General features: G+C 41.1%; 1 protein-coding gene across 1 annotated transcript; it reads left to right on the forward strand.

Moving 5' to 3' along the window:
* Positions 1 to 7,641: 7,641 nt before the first annotated feature.
* LOC133899874 (uncharacterized) lies at positions 7,642 to 14,262 on the forward strand. Its single transcript, XM_062340903.1, has 8 exons — positions 7,642 to 7,857; positions 9,137 to 9,160; positions 10,358 to 10,463; positions 11,051 to 11,119; positions 11,765 to 12,261; positions 12,412 to 12,673; positions 13,614 to 13,822; positions 13,944 to 14,262. The coding sequence occupies exons 1-8, from the start codon at positions 7,853 to 7,855 to the stop codon at positions 14,008 to 14,010; spliced, it is 1,239 nt and encodes a 412-aa protein (XP_062196887.1). The 5' UTR covers positions 7,642 to 7,852; the 3' UTR covers positions 14,011 to 14,262.
* Positions 14,263 to 19,297: the final 5,035 nt, after the last annotated feature.

Below are 19,297 nucleotides of genomic sequence, written 5' to 3' on the forward strand. Positions count from 1 at the left end.
CTCTTGGTCATGAGCATGCTATTGTTTCATTTGTACCCAGTCGTAGAGTTCTCGTATGTGGTCGATGGTTCGGATATGTGGTTGATGGTTCGGTTATTATGGTGATGGATGAGTTGGTTCAATTTTCTTATATGTCCAAGTACTTATGTTACATTTATGTTACAGTTTTAGTTATGTTTAGTTGGTTATTGCAGGGTAGAATGACATGTTTGGTTAAGTATAGGGGCTCACACATATATGTCTAGGTTGCTTACCGCATATATTTTACTTAACCTTATGGTCTGTCCTTGCTAACAGCTCAATGCATAATTCTTGGAGTCGAAATATTATATATCTATATTGTGTAAGTTTTGCAAGTACCTTCGTACTCAGGTGCTGCCCTTAAGTTGTTGCAGGTTCTGCTGCTGTCGTGGATGATGATGTCTTTGGCTACTTCGTGCCTGCCGATCAGGGTAGCGGGTAAGAGTAGTGCATCCTACTCTGAAGGTGGCGTGTTGAGGTGGTGCCTAAGGGCATGTGGTATCATTCTCTTTTGTTGTTTATAAGTTAACTTTCCGCTGCGCAGTTCTCTTGTGGTTAGGAGTTGATGGGTTTTGTATCCTCCTAACTCGCTTTTGTTGTAAATTGTTGAAATCAGTTACATGCTTAATACTTGTAATATAAACGTTTATTACTCACTCTTTATTAAGCTATGTTGTGATATATACGTTGGAAGACATGTGTTCTGATCCTTGGGCACAAAACACGTGCCGGGACTACCGGGATGATATTCTGGTTAATCATCGAGGTTGTAATTATGAATAATAATTCTCCTGATGATTAATTAGAATATTATTTGAACGGTTCCCCACAATTATCTACTCTAAGTGTCAACCTATCTCCTTACGATACTTAGAAATAAATAGTCCTCAATCTTCAAGCATATCATTTGACAATCAACATGAATATCATATGGAGGTTAAAAATACCCAAGAATCATTACCATGATCTAACTTTCAATAATCTTACAAGAAACATGTTGGTCATGATGATCACATTGTTATTAACCACTAAAATTCGAATTAGGGACCTAAATGCTTTCACAAACTCTTCTGTTGTTGTGCTAACATGGGCTGCATGTGCACCTTCCACTATTTTGACAATCAGTCTCGCCTTGGTTCTTCAGGCGCCATAAAGGTATCCACTCTTGTTTAGCATCCTATTCACTTTCTAAATGTTATCTCCCTACTTCTAGTGTTCTTTACATTCCTCAAAGGCAACATGTATCTTTGGTGTAGATCATGAATATAGAATGAATGCTCTGCTACATGTACACTAGAAGTAGCTGACAGCTTTCACTCACCGTGTCCATGCACCATAACCAGATAACCATCAATGTTTGTATCAATGGAAGTGTTGGGGTATGTTTGCGGTTACTTCACTTACACCACTTCATGCCAACACATATCTTACAGCTGATGCGCAACCTTTCATCTAGAAGGAAAGCTTACTCCATCGGGTTTCATTGCCTTGTACCTACAATGTTTGTTTCAGATCGACTTTTAGTAGGACAATAGAATGGTGATCACATCAGCTAGATTGTAGTCGGTGTTGAGGTAGTTGAATAATGTTTTAGTTTACATCTCTACATCTTGCATTTGCAGTCTACAGATTCATCTAAGTTCTGTAATTCTGGCTGCCATGCAATCTAGAGACCAAATTAAATACAACATTCGTCTATTTCTTATTAGAATTCTAGATTCTTTTTTATTATCTTAAATGACCCATTTCCATCAAATTATTTTGATGGTTGAATGATGTTCAATCCATTTGATTACTTTTCAGTACATTTGGTTGCATTTCAAATCAAAACATAGTTAGTACGGACATAGTCAATACATTTGATTACTTTTCAGGTAAATTGATGCCATGTTGTTTTCATGTCCAATTGCTTTTCTATTAACTATAGCACAATATGTATAATCAGTCCTACTTGATCACAAAATCTTCACTAGGAGACATAGTCACATTGTTTTATCTAACGTTTTCTTTTTCAACTAAAAGCATGACTAAAAAAAATGCAAATAGCTTAGCATATTGTGCACTTAGTACCTCATTCTCTATAGTCCCCGTAGCAACACGTGGGGGATTCATCTAGTAACCATCAATTTGTGTATCAGTGCAAGTGTTAGGCTACATTTACGGTTGCCTCACTTATACCACTTAACCCTAACTCATGTCTTACAACTGATGCACAACTTTATTTATCAGGGTAAACTGATGTGCAACTTGACAAGTGTCACAACAATTGCAAACACATTTTGAGCAAATTTGCTCAACAGTTTGACAATAGCTACTGTCATCTTTTGGTTTGATAATGAATCTGTACACTTTCGACCTTGGAGCAATTTTTAGTATTAATAATACATTTCTAGGGTATTTAAATCATTTAGTATTAATAAATAAATATTTTTTCAATGCAACAAAATTTCACTACAATACGGCCCAAACTCATGTCAAAATAGCTTAGAAATGTCGGCTACCCGCCCGCCCGCCGTGGAGTTTTTACTTTTCAACCTTTTTTGGAAAACAATTTTTACAAATGGATTCTTTTTATGGCGTCATGATCTTTGGCATCGTTGGTCCATTGTACGACACCATCAGATTTAGCGCCATTTTATGACAAGTAGGATGTGCACTAGAGGACTTGGCTGATGTGTTATAACACGGTACCAAAGGTCATGGTGCCGTACTTAAACAGTATGGTGCCAGGTCGTTTGGTGCCGTGTTTAAATGGCCAGACACGTTGCATGCACTTATTGCGGGCGCCCACGATGAGCATCACGGGGTGCTCTAGGTGCAGCGGCGAGATAGCAGTGTCGAGCAGCTACGAGCAAAAGGGGTGCACATCGAAGTCGCACGGCCGGCAACCGTAGTGCATGGCGCTGATGGGCATGGTGCAGATGTCGCAGTGCTGAGGGCCGCCATTGGTGGCCCGCTCGAAAGCGAGTAGGTGCTGGTTGTGGAAGAGGAATTGGGCTGTCAGCGGGGATGTCGCGTAGAGTTCATGCAGGTCGAAGTCGCACGTATCACAATGGTACCACGGTCCGTTGTCGACGCAGCAACAGCCGTTGCAGTGGTACCTGCTGAAGTCGCGGAGCATGAGAGGGTGTTCCGCATCGTTGACACAACTGGCTTATTCAATGTGCTGCTCCACATGTCCGACGCGCGCAACATCTACTCGTGCTTAAGTATGAGTTCCAGGTGAACCGCCATACCTTTAACATCCTGCTCTCTGGCTGGTAGTCGGCCGAGGACATCAAGGCGTTCTTCGAAGAGATGCGGGAGCTCAGGTGGAGCCCGACCTAGTTACCTACAGCAGTTTGATCGATTGCCACTACAAGAACCGGGATGTGGACTACAAGCTGCTCGACGAAATGCGGGAGAAGGACATTTCTCCGGATGTGTTCACTTACACAAGCTTGATTGCTGGGCTTGGGTTGAAATTCAAATGCACATGTCAAACAATCATGAAGCATGTCTTGATTACAAAAACAAGTGTTTACAAGATAGTAATTCCACCAATTTTACACGTAAGACATCAAGATTCTGTTGTCATCTTGAAATACCTTTCATTTCAACAGGCAGGCTATAATGCTCCTCCATGAAATGATTTCTTTATTTGGGAAAAAAGAATCTATGGTATTTGATAGCACAATTGGACCATCTGTAGATGACTTACTGAATTATAGTCGCTGGTAGCTTGTCAGCAACTACCAAAGCAACATGACCAATAAGTTTGGATGAACAAGAGAAATTTTGAAACTTGAAAACATTCATGGAAGACATCAGAGTACAGAACTCAGGAAAATCCAATAATTATTTATCTGCTTGACCAAATTTATGGTCCCCAATACATCATCGTCGTCATCCAAAAATATACACTAAATTGCTCTCATTGTAACAGCATCAGTTCCATCACCATTATAAGGCATGTTTTCAACATAGTTATGAACCCTTTGGCAATATTCAGGTGGCAATAGCCTGAACTGTGCCATCTTTTTGTTAGAGAATGGGTAGGATATGCTAGCGTAAAAAAAATTCTACCACATTGAACCAGGAAACCATGCGAGTAAAAGATCATGGACCATTACCACTTGATACACATCGTATCGAAAGAGGAGTTGGAGTAGACCGATCTAATATCATACGCGTCAATGTAGAAGAAGCAGTAGAGCTCGGCAGGATTATCATAGATGATCGACCTCCTAGTCGGGATCAACTTCCGGATTTTTCTTCCTTGTCGGGACCGTTCTGGCTACCTAGTCGGGAGGGTTCCAACTAGTCAGGAGGGTTCCGACTAGTCGGGAGTGACATCGAGCCGATCAACACCGCAATAGCAGCAGCGTCTCTACGGTATCTGCACATCCTAGGTGGAACGTCGAACGGCAGTGTACTAGCACCACATGTACAACTAGGGTTTTGAGAGGTCTGGTAGAGAGGGTGTGACTAGGGTTTCGGAGTGGCTCAAACGTGCGCACCCCTCTCCACGTCTCCCCTTATATAGATCCTACTATGAGCTCCCACGTTAGGATCCCATTAGGACTTTAGTCCCTCACGGAGCACAATCCATTTAAACCCTCTTATAGATCAAATACGTATGTCATGTTTCAACCCATTAAGCGTGTGACCCGCTAGGTTGATATATAAATTACTACAACTAGAAAATCCTTTCCGAACCAAAATCAACAACGGTCCATAACATAATTTATTGACTCCTGAGTATACATAAAGATCATATCGACATACATATGCAACAATCCTTTTGCCTCATAATACCAGTCAAGCTTAAGGCGAGACGTGTCATCCTTGTGATAGTTTGGCCATTCACTCAATCTTGTAGCGGATTACTGAACTTCATGATTAACTCTTTAATTACATTAACATGACCATGCACTTTTTAATCCAACCACATTGAGGAGCTCAGAGATATCTCTCCCGTTATATAAAATGGGTAAATTCCATCTTGATCACTCACACCCAACGACATGTTTGATGGTAAACTTGAAACTTACCTTTTATAACTATCCAGTCATAGAGTAGCATTTGACAACCCTAAGTTTGTCATTACACATTCTAGGAATCAATGAGCAGGTATATCATTTATGATTATAACGAATGATACATCATATAACAATCCCAGTAGTATCTTAAGATGAGTCTATCCAACACTTTGTTCTCTAACATATGCCTACATTATTGATTTGATATCTCTATATCTATGGTTTATGAAACATGATCATCAATCAATACATATGCTAATATGTGAATCTTTATTGTCCCACATAATGATATAAGATTATGAATCATTTAAAATAACATCATAATAAAACAAAGAGCTTCACAAACAAGTCATATACTTGCTAATCAATATAAATAATAATTATCCTAGAAACCGAATAACATTATTTTAAAATACATAAATATAGACGTGATACAATCATCTATATGATTACCTCTAGCACATATCACCAACACTTTCCAGTTAACCTAGCAATAGATTCTTCCTGTTTAGCCAGCTGCATAAGTATCTTTATTCTTCTAAATGCAACAGTGCTAGGCTTCTGCCCCAACTCAATCATTTTATGGAACACCTCTCAGCTTGCTCCAACTTCCCCTCGTCACACAACATGTCGAACAACACATCAAGCTTGTGTAAGTGATCACATCGGAAGAGATGTCCTTCTCTCGCATTTCATCGAGCAGATTGTAGGCCTTGTCCACATCTTGGTTCTTGCAGTGGCAATCGATCAAACTGTTGTAGGTAACCAGGTCAGGCTCCACTCCGAGCTCCTGCATCTGGGCGAAGAATGCCTTGGCGTCCTCGACCGATTTCCAGCTGGAGAGCAATATGTTGAAGGTATGGCGGTTCACCTGGAACTCATACTTGAGCGAGTGTGGTAGACGTTGCGCGTGTTGGACATGCTCTTCTCCAGGCAGAGCGTGCGGAGCAGCGAGTTTAAGAGGTCAGCTTTGTCGGCAGTGCCGAACACCCTCTCGTGCTCCGCGGCTTTGACAAGTACCCTCTCCTCTTCCACGGCTAGCGCCCAATCGCCTTCGAGCGGGCCACCGACGGCGGCCCTCGCCACTGGGACATTTGCACCACCGCCATCGGTGGCATGCACTAACACTGCCGACCATGCAACTTCGATGTGCACCTCGTCTGTATGCAGTTACTTGGTGTCACCATCTCGTCGCTACACTCGAAGCGCCCTATGATGCTCACCATGGATGCCTCCAATAAGTGCATGCTACGCATCTAGCCATTAAAACACGGCGCCAAAGGAAATGGCATTGTGCCACTTAAACATGGCGTCAAAAGACCTAGCACCATACCGTTTAAGTATGACGCTATAACCTTTGGCGTCGAGTTATGACACATCAGCAAGGTCCTCCAGCACACATCCTACATGTCCAAGGCCAGCTCTAGAGAGGGGGGCAAGCGGGGAGGCCACCCCGAGCTCCAAAACTTAGGGGGACCTCACATACCTTGCATTAATGTATAGTATAGGCTTTGGTCAATTGGCTAGCCTAAAACCAAAAGAAGCCGCTTTGTTAGATCAGTCAATCAATCATAAGTGCATGGCCCCATAGTGCATGGGCCGACAGTTTGGCTTTGTGTTGCGTAATTGCGGCCAATAGAATGGTTCAGTTGTTGTGCATCGTCTTCTCATTTCCTTGTCTCAACGATTCAGTGGTGCGGCCAACATAACAATGCATCGGATGATCTTGCAACTTGCCAATATTGCAGTACATCTCCTCATCTCATTGAGCCTCAAGGTCGAGATGGCACCGTGGCGAGATACCGTGAATCCGAGTGTGATCGCGTGAGCCTCTGAGGACAGGTCAACAGGATTACAAGAAGCGGAGTTCGGGAGTTGAATCGCCATTCGCCAACTGGTTGATTCAGTTTTGGTGAGTTTGGTGACTTTGCCTTTGGTGTTGCAGAGTAATGAACTAATCGGTGACTCGCTCTCATCTCATCATCTGATGATCTAAATATCTAATCGACTGTTGACCGATCATCTCGTATTATCATGTAGTCCTACCCTAATCGGTGACTTGGCAATCGGCGTGATCATTTCATATCAATTGACGAGTTGGTGATACAAATCTTGCTAGTTCAACATGATAATTGGAAAGATTTTTTTTAAGTTGATTCAGTGTTTTTATAGATTTACACTAGTTTTCAACTAATAATGTATTTTTTCATTTTTCAGCACACTTTTGATTCGGTTCTGGTGAGTTTGGTGACTTTGCCTTTGGTGTTAATTTTTTTAGTACAATGAATATTATCTTTACAATTTGTATATTAATTAAATTTTTGATGTTTTAATTCAATTAATCTTGTTTTTAATTTCGCCTGGACCACTAAAATCTGGCCCTATACATATCATATAACAACACTAAATCTGGTAGTACGGTGCAATGGAACAACGGCGCAAGAGGTCATGGCACCGTGAAAAATGTCTACTTCTATAAACTTTTTTTGAATGGTCTATTTGTAAAAATTGTTTTCCAAGAGGTCTGAAAAGAAAAAATTCCACTCGTGACGATGTCCCGCCCGCCGGAGCCCGCACGGAACTCCCGGCCGATCCCCACCACTCGTTCCTCCTCGCTCATCCCCCTCTTTATTGATTCCGCCTCCTCTTCCCAACCCTTTCCCGTGCCACCGTCACGAACCCTCACACCGCACCCCCAAAAGCTAGGTTTTTAGCCGCCGCCCTTCTCCCCCCCTCGCCGCGGCGGCCGCACGCACCGACCTCCTCACCGCCGACCACTCCCGCGTCCTCTCCGCGCCAGATCGTTGTTTATGAGGTACGGATCGGCCCCGGATCTCTGCTCCTTCGTCTCTCGGGCGCCGTGTTCGGCGGATCTGTAGAGCTAGGCGGCGCGGCGGCTCCCGGCTGGATGGATCGGGGAGGGTCTTGTTGCGCGGTTGTTGCTAGTCGTTTGAGATCTTGCTGGTGGTGTAGCTGGGCACGTAGGTGCCGGATTTTGGTTGTTGGGGGTGAGGGTTTTCGAGTGGGTCCGGCGTTAGGGTTGTTCGAATCGAGCTGATTTTGGTTTTAGTTGGCTAGGTTCCTTGTGATGTTTCTTGGCTTAGCCCCTGCGGGATAGGCCGAACGATTGGATTCTTTTATATCGTTGTTGTGCTGGGCATGGAGATTTATGTTAGGATGTCTTTGATTCGCGATTTGGGAAAATTTGGAGGCTTGATTGAAGAAGTTTGAGGCGCTGCGTGTAGTTGCTACCTCGCTGTTAATCTGTTAGCTTTACTGATTCCTTTTAACCGTCAATTTAGCCGCTGGTAGATATGTTATAGTTTCTTGCACATGGGGATTGGCTCGCCGACCTCCCACAACACAGTTGAGCGTGACGATTTTTGATTTCTCCATTGATGTGGCTAGTTGTTAGATCGTTTATATTTCCAATTTTTCATGGTTTATTGATCTACTGGTTGCTTGCAACATTCTTAGGCATCAGATTGAAGGCTCTGTTTAAAAAGCGAGGGGCATAGAATTTATTCCGCCTTTTGTTATTCAGATTCCCGTTGTTTCAGTAGTTGTTCAGTTTTTCCTCTTGTCTTTTGACAAATGTTGATTTTCTGGTTACTTTCTGACAACTGTGAAACTGTGTGTGACTGGGAGATGGGGTTCTAGATGCTAGTGAATAACCTTGAATTGCTTCTTTGTGATTTTAAGAGTTGAATAGGAGTACTATGGTTCAGTTAATTATTGGAGTTTTTTTTTTTTTTTGTGGCAGTGGGTGGTTAGTCTTAGCATAGAAAAAGTGGGAAAATCTGATATGCTGGATCTCTTCATTGAACTTTTTGTTAGATCTTATGAGTAACAATAAATGTGCTAAGTAAATGGCAAATAACCATTCCTTGTGTTGCCTTCTGTAGGCTACATTTTATATTGTAGTTATTTCCAAATTAATTGCCAAATGAAATGTAATTAATTCAATAACAGTAGCATACATTTATGTCTATTTATGATGTTTTAACAGAGAATTAGTCATCACTATTTGTTTCGTTTGTCATTTTGGCTGTTCATGGTATATGATCTAACTTGTGTGCTACTTTCTTATGCAGCTCGAAGGAGAAGCCCACTCTTGGGTATGATTCTTGCACTTACTCTTACTCTAGCGTTATATGTTTTTGTATCTCTTGATTGCTGTCTTATTTTCGTGGATGTTGGTATATTTCTGTACTTCTATATTTTTGATGCAGGGTTCTTCCTGTTGCTCCATTTTTTTTCAAACACTTCAGTTTGGAATCTGACTACAGTTACCTTTTTTTATGTTAAACAAGTTGTAAAAGTTAATGAGATAGTGCTTATCCAAATATTCACTTCACCGATTTGACTAAAGTTGCTTTCTTGTTACTTCGTTGACGTTTGATCAAATATTCCCATGAGAGAGCTTGTCCATATGATGTCCCTTTATAGCTATATTTCTTTTATTTATTGATCTTCCTATGAATTGGCATGCTCTTTGTTTTTTTCTATCCACTAATAATACTCAGGGCCAGTTTGTGGCTGCTATGCTGTGCTGCACTTAATTTTATAAGCCACTGGAGTAAAGCAGTTGTAAACAAATCATGTACCCTGTATGTGCAGTTAAATTAAGTTTAGGTAAGTTCTGTTATATAACCTGTTGTGTAACTCGAAACACAGAAATATCTAATTTTGCAACCTAGAGTAAAAGAAAAGCTTTTATCAAAACCAGAAATTTGCAAAATCAGTTCTAACAAAGATGATCATAATCCACTTCAATGCTGAAGGGAGTCTTAACCTGTAAAAAATGAAGTGAGATGTCAGGATTTCCCTACATAGTTGCAGTTTAGGCTAAAGGAGTGGCTTTCCTAATTTTCTGATGTATCATGGTTAAAATTTGCCTATATAGTTGTGTTCTGATTGGTGAATGATATTGCGGTTATAGAAGCAATTGCAGCATGTTGGGAGCAGAATGCAACATTTTCAAGTTTATTGTATTGTTCCTTTTGGGTTATCCCTGATCAACATTTGATGATGCTGGCAATTGAGTTTCTGTTGTCTGTCCTGTGGCTTTGTTGGGATTTGGTTTATTGCAACTGTTTCAAACACCATGATTCTTTAGGCTCAAGACATGAAATTTGTCCCTCGTGATTATACTTGCATTACATGGTTTTCTTATTATAAGGAGTGACTTATCAGCCCTTCCTGTCATTACTGTTACTGCATAGCACTTTTGTGGTACATTGCAAAGCTTATTGAGCTTATATAGCAAGATTGTGCTTGTTGATATAATTTTATTTGTTTTTCAAATATTGCAGAGGCACGCGGATTAAGACCCGCAAGCGGAACATCGCAGCTCCTTTGGACCCTGCATCATTCTCTGATGCAATTGTCCAGATTTATCTGGATAATGGTGGAGATCTGGTTAGACCTTCTTTAAGCGTGCTATTGATATTTGATATAGAGTTATTACTAATGAAAGGTCTGCAGTTAGTCTTATGAACAATTCTTGATGTCTCACACACACACACACACACACACACACACACACACACACACACACACACGCACACACATTTATCTCATAACACAAGGAGTATCTCATATGATAAATGGTATGTACATGGAGCATGTGAGTATATAAGATTATCCAAGTGGTATGTATACTTTTTTAGGTGGTTTGTACATATTTTTTTGAGTATATTCATTTTATGTATAAATATGAAGGTATTATCAAAATCTATTAAAATCGATGGACTTTTTTTCAATTTTTTCATGTAATTCACATTTGAAATATATATATATATATATATATATATGTATATATATATATGGTTATTCTTATTTCTTATAACTAGATTGGAGATAAAAACAGACTGATACACTTTCATTTGAAAGCAGCAGCTAAATCTGAAAGTAAACACACTGAATACCTTTGGATGTGTTTCTTTTACTTCTTTTTTGATTTTCGGCCCTGCTCACTCAACTATTAAATGGAGCTTTGCTATCAGGAACTTGTCGCCAAAAGTATCGAGTCCTCAGATCTCAACTTCTCACGTTACGGTGACACCTTTTTTGAGGTATGGTCTGTGGCCCTGTGTGTGTGTATATATATATCCAAAAATACATGTTTAATAGGAATGTGTTTCATTGTTGTGTGTTTCAGTTTTCTTCAAACTTATGTTGTAACTCGCCAAGCTTTTATGAGTATTATTTTGCTTTGATGAAATTTGACCCTCATTTCTATTCGGCTTTCGAATGGATTCTATCTTCATATCAAAATTGTGATCTCAGTACATGTATTATCTGAATTTGCATAGGGAGTTGATGATGCTATTCTGCCATTCTGCCATGGGCAATGCTGTTATCATGTACATAAAAGTTTCAAACTAAATCTTCTGAATTTGCACATAGTCAGTTTTCAGCTACTTGTGTTGAAGTGTGTTTCTATGTATTGTCCTGTAAACATATTTTTGAAAGTACAGCAGTTTTGCATTTCAATATGTATTCCATCCTCTGAAAGAGAAGTATTTGTGCAAGTTGTCCCTAGTATAGTTGGATGCTGTGTGTTTTCCGTTTCCACCCTTGTTTCACATTTGAGATATGTACAGCATGGGTTCATGTTCTGATTTCAGTTCTTGTATAATGGCATTGTAACTAAATAACTGGGCCTTATTAGCCTATTTGTCTATGTAATGCAAAATGACATGTTTGAGAAAATGCAGGTTGTTTTCGTTGGAGGTCGCACTCAGCCTGGCACAATAAAACCTGAAGAAGAAGGAGAGCGCCACCCATATTCTGTGCTAGATTGTGCAGCACAGCGTGAAGCAATTTTGCCTTTTGTCCTCTATATTCAGAAAACATTACGCAGGAGGCCTTTCCTAATAAAGAACCTTGAAAATGTTATGCGCAAATTCCTCCAATCCTTGGAGTTCTGTGAGGAAAATGAGAGGAAGAAACTTGCCATTTTCACAGCACTTGCATTTTCTCAGAAGTTGTCAGGGCTTCCACCTGAGACTGTATTCCAGCCATTGCTCAAGGATAATCTTGTTACCAAAGGGATAGTGCTTTCATTCATTACTGAGTTTTTCAAGGAATATCTAAAAGAGAACACTTTGGATGATCTAATCGCACTTTTGAAGAAAGGCAAAATGGAGGACAATTTGCTGGAGTTTTTCCCTTCAACAAAGAGGTCTTCTGAGGCTTTATCTGAGCATTTCACGTAAGTTATTATCAACTGTTTGATGTTTGCTTGAAGCATAGGACTTCATAATATTAATTCTTTCGTTTTAGTTCCATTATGATTTGCTCAAATGCTTGTATTTTGTTATGTGCTGATGTTTTTGTTTGTGCATGGGTGTACTGCTATCAGCAAAGAAGGTTTGACTAGCCTTGTTGAGTACAATGAAAAGAAAATGTTTGAAGTTAAACTTAAGGAGATAAAGTCAACACTGACTACCATGATCAATGAAGAGACTGAAATATCTGAAGTCATTGAGATTGTCAAGCAACAAGTTAAAGATGCTAAATTTCCTGATATAGAGGTTATCCGCATGCTGTGGGATGTGCTTATGGAGGCTGTTCAGTGGTCGGGAAAGAACCAGCAGCAGAATTCTAATTCAGCACTTCGGCAGGTATGTATATTAGAGTTTGATTTCATTATGATTTCTAGCACTTTGAGAAGTAAACATTTTAGGTCCCTAAATGTGTATAAGTGAGTCAAGCAGGCCAAACCCGACTGAATGTATCAATTGATTATATCAGTGTATCATTTTACCTTGTTTGATTACAATTTTGCTATTGAGGACTAATGAAAACTCGTAAATTTTTTTTAGTAAACGAAGATTTTAGTACAAAGAAACCAGTTATCATTGATGTCACATAGACGACATGATCAAATGGCAGTTGTGACTAAGTGTCATGTCATCTCTAATCACTTAACTAAGATTTCTACCTAATATGACTAGCATGCTGTTGTAAAGTTCAGGGAACTAAGATGCGGACCTAATTTGACTAGCATGCAGTTCCGAAGTTTAGGGTTTAGGGAATGTCAATCTTCTATTGTTTTATGTCTGCGTGATTTCTTAGTGTCTTTTATTTGCTATGCTGTTCTGATTTCACCCTTTTTATGGAATTTCATTATTACCTTTCCCATGTTTTTTTGTATTGCATTTATTTATCTGCATTCGGATTAGCTAGATACCCTACCTACTTAGTATAACATGATGTTTCTAGATACTGGTGATATCCTCCTAGTTGAATTTTTATTTAATATGGTCATAATACAAAATTTATACATGTAAACGTATGTTTCCACATGAGCTGTATGTGTAAAATGACATGAAATTTGCACTAACAAAACTCATAAATTCTGAGTGAAAAGATAATTTATCCTGAGCATTCTTACTATACCTTTTGTTCAACAGAATTGCTGCATACTGAATGTTTACTTTCCATTCCTCTAGACGTCATATCCTGATGTGATTAGTCAACTGAACTTCCAATTTTCTCCTGAAGCCTTGATGCTCTATATTCAAAGGTATTGAAAGTATTTTTCTCCATTTGTATTTACAGGTGAAAGCGTGGGCTGGTCTTTTAAATGCTTTTTGCACAAGTGGCAAACTAGAACTCGAACTTATATACAAGGTTCAGACACAGTGCTATGAGGATGCTAAGCTGATGAAGCTGTTTCCTGAAATTATAAGAACACTGTATGACCAAGATGTCCTAGCTGAAGATACTGTCCTCCTTTGGTTCCGTAAAGGTTCGAACCAAAAGGGCAGGTAACTACTCAGTCCAGTTTTCTTTCCTTTGCGTAACCAATAAATGACAAGTTTTTTTTATAGTGGAGGCTATATGGCGTTTTGGTTCATATGTATCCTAATGATTGTAATGCAATGGCAGGCAATCTTTCGTGAAAGCTCTGGAGCCTTTTGTCAAATGGCTCGAGGAGGCTGAGGAGGAAGAATAAGTTGTTGCCAAAGATTGTTCAGATGCTGCCTGAAGTATTTCCTTATATTTCCAGGGTTTGAAGTTTGTGGAAGAAGTATGTATCTTTTGCTGCTTGTCACTGGCAGAGAATTTTATGATCACATGTTGAAGCCGTCTGGCTCTGTTCTACTGAATACTATAATATGAAGTCGTGTCAACTTTGTTGTTCCAGGATTTATTGAACGTTGGTTATCGTTACTGAAATGAATGTTCCAGATATTACTTCACGTTATTTTGTGGTTTAGATATGCTTACATGCAAGATCAGAGAGTTGCACCCAATCTGACGAACTTAACCATTCAAATACATTTTGCATGCAATGTTGAGCATATAGCTGCGCCTTTGTAGCACTTCAGCTTGTAGCCTTGTACTTGGGCTCCCGCATTTGTTGCTGAACGCTGGCACGGTCGAATGTGCCAGAGGAATAGACTGCCTGCTTTTCGATGCGCCCGACGTATCGAGGGTGAAATTTGACGGCTCTTGCGCCCGCAATCTTAGCTTTCGACTCGGTCTATCTGTAGTCTGTCCTAATATTTTCTGCTTTCCACTGGATAGCGGCAATGAGGAGCTTTGTGAAAGCTTTGTCAAAGATGGGCCGCTACCTCTGGACTGTACTGTCGGGTTTCAAGCTGTCACACAGCCAACATGCCATGTAGGTAATATGCGCTCGTAGCCAACATGCCATGTAGGTTATATACACTCAGATCCACGGAAAATCTGCAAGGAATGTGCATTCTTAATCCAATCCGCATCCAACATGTCCCGTATTCCCAGAATTTTCATGGAATATGGGTGAAGATTAAAAGGTTTTGTGATATTGTTTTTGGCGAATGCTGCACAATCCTCTCTGGATGTATTCTATTTATAGTTATGCTTACAGCTCAAGATCCGAAAGAGGAGGATCACAACAGACTCGACGTAGTCGCTGTGCACGCACTGGACACGGTCACCAATCACGCCACGAACGCACTGGACACGGTCACCGCGCACGCTGCTTACGGCTGGACGCGGCCATGACGCTCATCCTAGTTACACAGTACATGACAACATGAATGCTAACGTCCCCTCAATCACAGCATGGCCTTCTCATATTGAGATTACGACAAATTGAGCTAAACGGTGACTTTGGCAGAGGTTTGGTGGTCCTTGGACCAGATGAACCAAACCTCCATCGCCTTGCATGCTACCTGCTCTGGAACAAAATGGAAGTTCACCTCGATGGACTTCGTCCTAGCATGGAACATTGGATTAACAGTGAGATTTGGCTCCGAGGTTGTCACACCAAAGTGTTAAGAATTTAGAGTTTTACAACGAATATAGATCTGTCTTGATCTCTTGAAAGATTCAATTTTATCTTTTAGAGGTTTTTGACACTATATATATGACATCCTGCACCATGCGGTCTACCAGAATGAGGTTTTTGATCCCTCATTGTAGAACAATAGATGAATAAAGAGAAAGTTTTTCCCTTATATTGTGTCTCTTTTGTGTGATTGTTCTCTCGCGGGATCTCTCGACTACACCCGGTAGCAGAGGTTTCTCAACACATTATCAGCATGAAGCTCTGTCCGAGACCATGCTAGTGAAATAGATCTTCCTGCGACCGAACTACACTACATCAAATCCATTCTGCACCACGCGATCTACCAGCATCAATCCCTACGGTATGTGTATGCTGAACAAACATATCGTTTTATGAAATTGATCCGTTTGCTAGATCGCGTTTGGTCTACTGTCGTGCGTGCCATGTTGGTCTGCCGGTAGGCACTGATACGCTAACAGGTCAGCGCTACTGATCCCCACTGCCCTCGTGCAATGAATAGTACCATGTAGATGGTGAGGCCCAGAGCCGCCACCATGTCACCCGCCGGAATCCGACGACTGTCCTCCGCACAGAGCGCGATGGCTCAAAGACTACCAACACAGATCAGAGAAAAAAAAGAAGGGGTATGGCCACACCACCGGCATGGAAGCTGACGGCCTTCTCGCTTCGTTGTGCTACTGGGCCATCAGCGCCACGACATGCTACTCCGGCCGCCTGCAAGTAGCCGAGGCACCTCCCACCATGCGCCCGCCACACACTGACCATGCCGCCAATGTGCCTGTGTTGCTGGTTGGAGCCCATGCCACTCATCACTGCTTGCACCGTCGTGGCCCCGCTTGAAGCCACCTTCGTGCGGCCCACTGTTGCTTGCGCTGCAGCGCGTCGCCACCCGCACGAGATGGGCCTAGTAGCCGCTGCCGCCGCACGCGGCCACCCGGCCAGCACGCGGCCTCCTATGACCGGTCTACCACATCGCTGCAGCCCCTATAGTGCCGCCTCGCCGCTCACAAGCGACCGGGTCGCTGCTCGCCGTTCGCCCAACCGCGCCAAGCGGCGCCACCGTGTGCCACCACCTGATGCTGAGCCGCTTGTCGTTGTTGCTAGGCTGCATCGGAAGCGCATCCGCATTGGAGCACCAGTCAATGGGCCATGTCAGAAGTGAAGGACACCATGCGCTGACTGATGGATGTCGCACTGCCTCTAGCTTTGGCAGCCGAGCCTCCGGACCGGGCCATCAATCTAGATGGTAGCTAGGGTTTCCAAACCCTAGCTGCCCCATGTATGTGAGGCGCACGGGCCGAATTGGCTAGGCTGGCCTAATAAAGGAAGAAAAAACGGGTGGAAATAAAAGGAAAAAGAAAAAAATCTAAAATTTTGCGTTTAGCCCCCTGGACTTTCTATTAATTGAGCACCATCCCTGATGTTTTGCATTTAAGCCCCTAGTTGTTCTAAAAATTATCTAGAGGCTTTTTTTTTTGCATAGGTATACCTCTAGAATCTGAATTTTGCATCTATTTTAGCAATTATGCAGTATTTAATTATGTTATTATTATTTTTACTATTTAAGTTGCTTGTTATGTGTTTAAATTCAGTAAATTTATATAATAGTATATAAAATGTCAAAAAAATTTGCAGTAATCCTATTTAGCAACATGATGCAACTTTACTAGTAGTAATACTTGTGTCATTTAAATATGTAGATGGCTGGCATCACGGACAAGGAGTTCGCTGAGCTAAGTGCAGATGACCACAATTATCTCACTTGGGTGTCGGATGTCTGGATTGTATTTGGAGCGAAAAGGCTCCACACTGCTATTGGCCTTGGAACAAGTAGTGCAATGGTTCCTACGGAAGATGAGAATGATCAGGCACTTCATTTTCTCCGCCACCATCTCTCCCCCACTTTGAATGATTAGTGCATGGCAATGACCAGTGCTAAGGCACTATGGGATGCACCGCAGGAGTGTTTTGAGTGCCTTAAGTACACCATCAAGCATCTTGCAGAGCAAGAATGAGTCCGGCTCCGAATCTGTGACTACAAGCATGTCAGAGAGTACAAACTCCATATTGCACCGTATTTTTACACTTCTGTGTTTCTGTGGAAAAGAGATCACAGAGGAAGAGAATTGAGAAGACTCTCTCTCCACTTTCCACCCTAATCCGATAGAATCTGCATGCAATCACTGCTAATCAAAATACAAGAAGTATTTTGAACTGATTGACATGTTGCAGCTTCATAAAGTTCATGATCAAGTCATAAACAAGAACTTCTTATGCCAGCCACAAGCAAGCAGTAGTGGCCTAGAAGTCCAACACAACTCTTTCAAAGCACGCAAGAACTGCAATAAGAAGCGGGGGAATGGAGGAAGGAATGTGGTGGCAGACAAGGTCAAGCCTAGTGATGATAATGGCAAGAGAAAGAAAGAAGTCAAGCCATATGGTGAGCAGAACCAGACATGCTATAAGTGCGATGTTTGGGGCCATTAGTCTCGAATCTGCAAAGCACCAAAGCATATTGTGGAAGCATACCGGAAGAAAAAAAAGGAGCAATTAGAAGCACACCTCACCATTACAGTGGGGGAAAGTGGACAAAGTAGCAGCAGTTGAAAGGGAAACATCTCACATGGAAGTTGATGATACTCCCATACTGGCAGTAAAGGACCTCCCAATGAAGGATGCGAAGGTCTCTACTTTGCCCTCCTCCACTACCATAGAACATTCCATGAAGGATGAAGCAGAAAAGAAAGTCATTGAAGAAGAAGTGGCTTAGCCATTTACATAGTTGCTGAATTTAGGAGGATTGATTAATTGTAAGCTCTAGAAGAGCAATCTTAGCTGCAAACAATACTTTTCGATAGTTAATAAAGCATTTAGTCATGTTGCCTCTTCCTGGCATGTGAATAGTTGACTACTTTATTTATAGAATATGTGTGGCATTCGTATGGAGGAAGTGTGTATTGTGGATAGTAGAACCACAAACACCATCTTAAGAGAAAAGATGTATTTTTAGTCTATTAGAAATAGCTCTTGAAAAGTGATGACTGTCACTGGTAGTGATAAGTGCATAGTACGTTCTGGAAGAGCCACATTCATACTACCTATGGGAACTACTTTGCACATTAAAGAAATCTCTTAAGTTTTAAAGATATTCGCGCTAATGGTTTCCATATAGAAACTGGTGAAGAAGAAGGTAGGGAGCACCTGCTTATCACTAAGCGTGATAGTGAAATGAGAATACTAGAAAAACTTCCCTCATGAGCAGTGGCCAGTACTACACTTGCATTAAGGCACCTGAAGCATTCATTATCTTGAAGACGGTGTTTTAGAATGATGAGAAACAAAATTACTAACTCACAAAGTCATGATATAAATGTAAAGAACTTCCCGAATCATGAAGATTTCATATGCCCTGCATGTGCTACCGGAAAATTAATAATAAGACCGTCTACCTTGAAGGTACAAAATGAAATCTCTGCATTTTTGGACTGAATCTAGGGGGATATTTGTGGTCCCATTCAGCTGCTATTTGGCCCATTTCGGTATTTTATGGTATTGATAGATGCGTCCTCGAAGTGGTCACATGTATGTCTATTATCTACCCACAACAACGCCTTTGCAAAGTTGATCTCGCAGATCATACAAATTAGTAATAATTTTTTCTGATTATCGAGTGAAATCCAATAGAATGGACAACGTTGGAGAATTTACTTCTAAAGCGTTCGATGATTATTGCACTGGCATGACAACTGAAGTTGAACATTCTGTACCGCACGTCCACACTCAGAATTGAAGCACTGATAAAAAGAATAAAATTTATTGCTAGTCCTTTGTTGCAGCATTGTAATTTTCTTGCTACATATTGAGAACATGCAGTTTTACATATAGCAACTCTCATTAATTATTGACCATCCTCCTATAACATCCATTCACCTATGGAACTAGT

This window comes from Phragmites australis, chromosome 19, assembly GCF_958298935.1.
Source record: "Phragmites australis chromosome 19, lpPhrAust1.1, whole genome shotgun sequence".
Classification (NCBI taxonomy): domain Eukaryota; kingdom Viridiplantae; phylum Streptophyta; class Magnoliopsida; order Poales; family Poaceae; genus Phragmites; species Phragmites australis.

Coding starts and splice junctions, on each gene's coding strand:
- LOC133899874 (XM_062340903.1), top strand. Junction 9,161..10,357: donor AAGGAGAAGCCCACTCTTGG/GTATGATTCTTG, acceptor CAAATATTGCAG/AGGCACGCGGATTAAGACCC. Junction 10,464..11,050: donor TGGATAATGGTGGAGATCTG/GTTAGACCTTCT, acceptor CTTTGCTATCAG/GAACTTGTCGCCAAAAGTAT.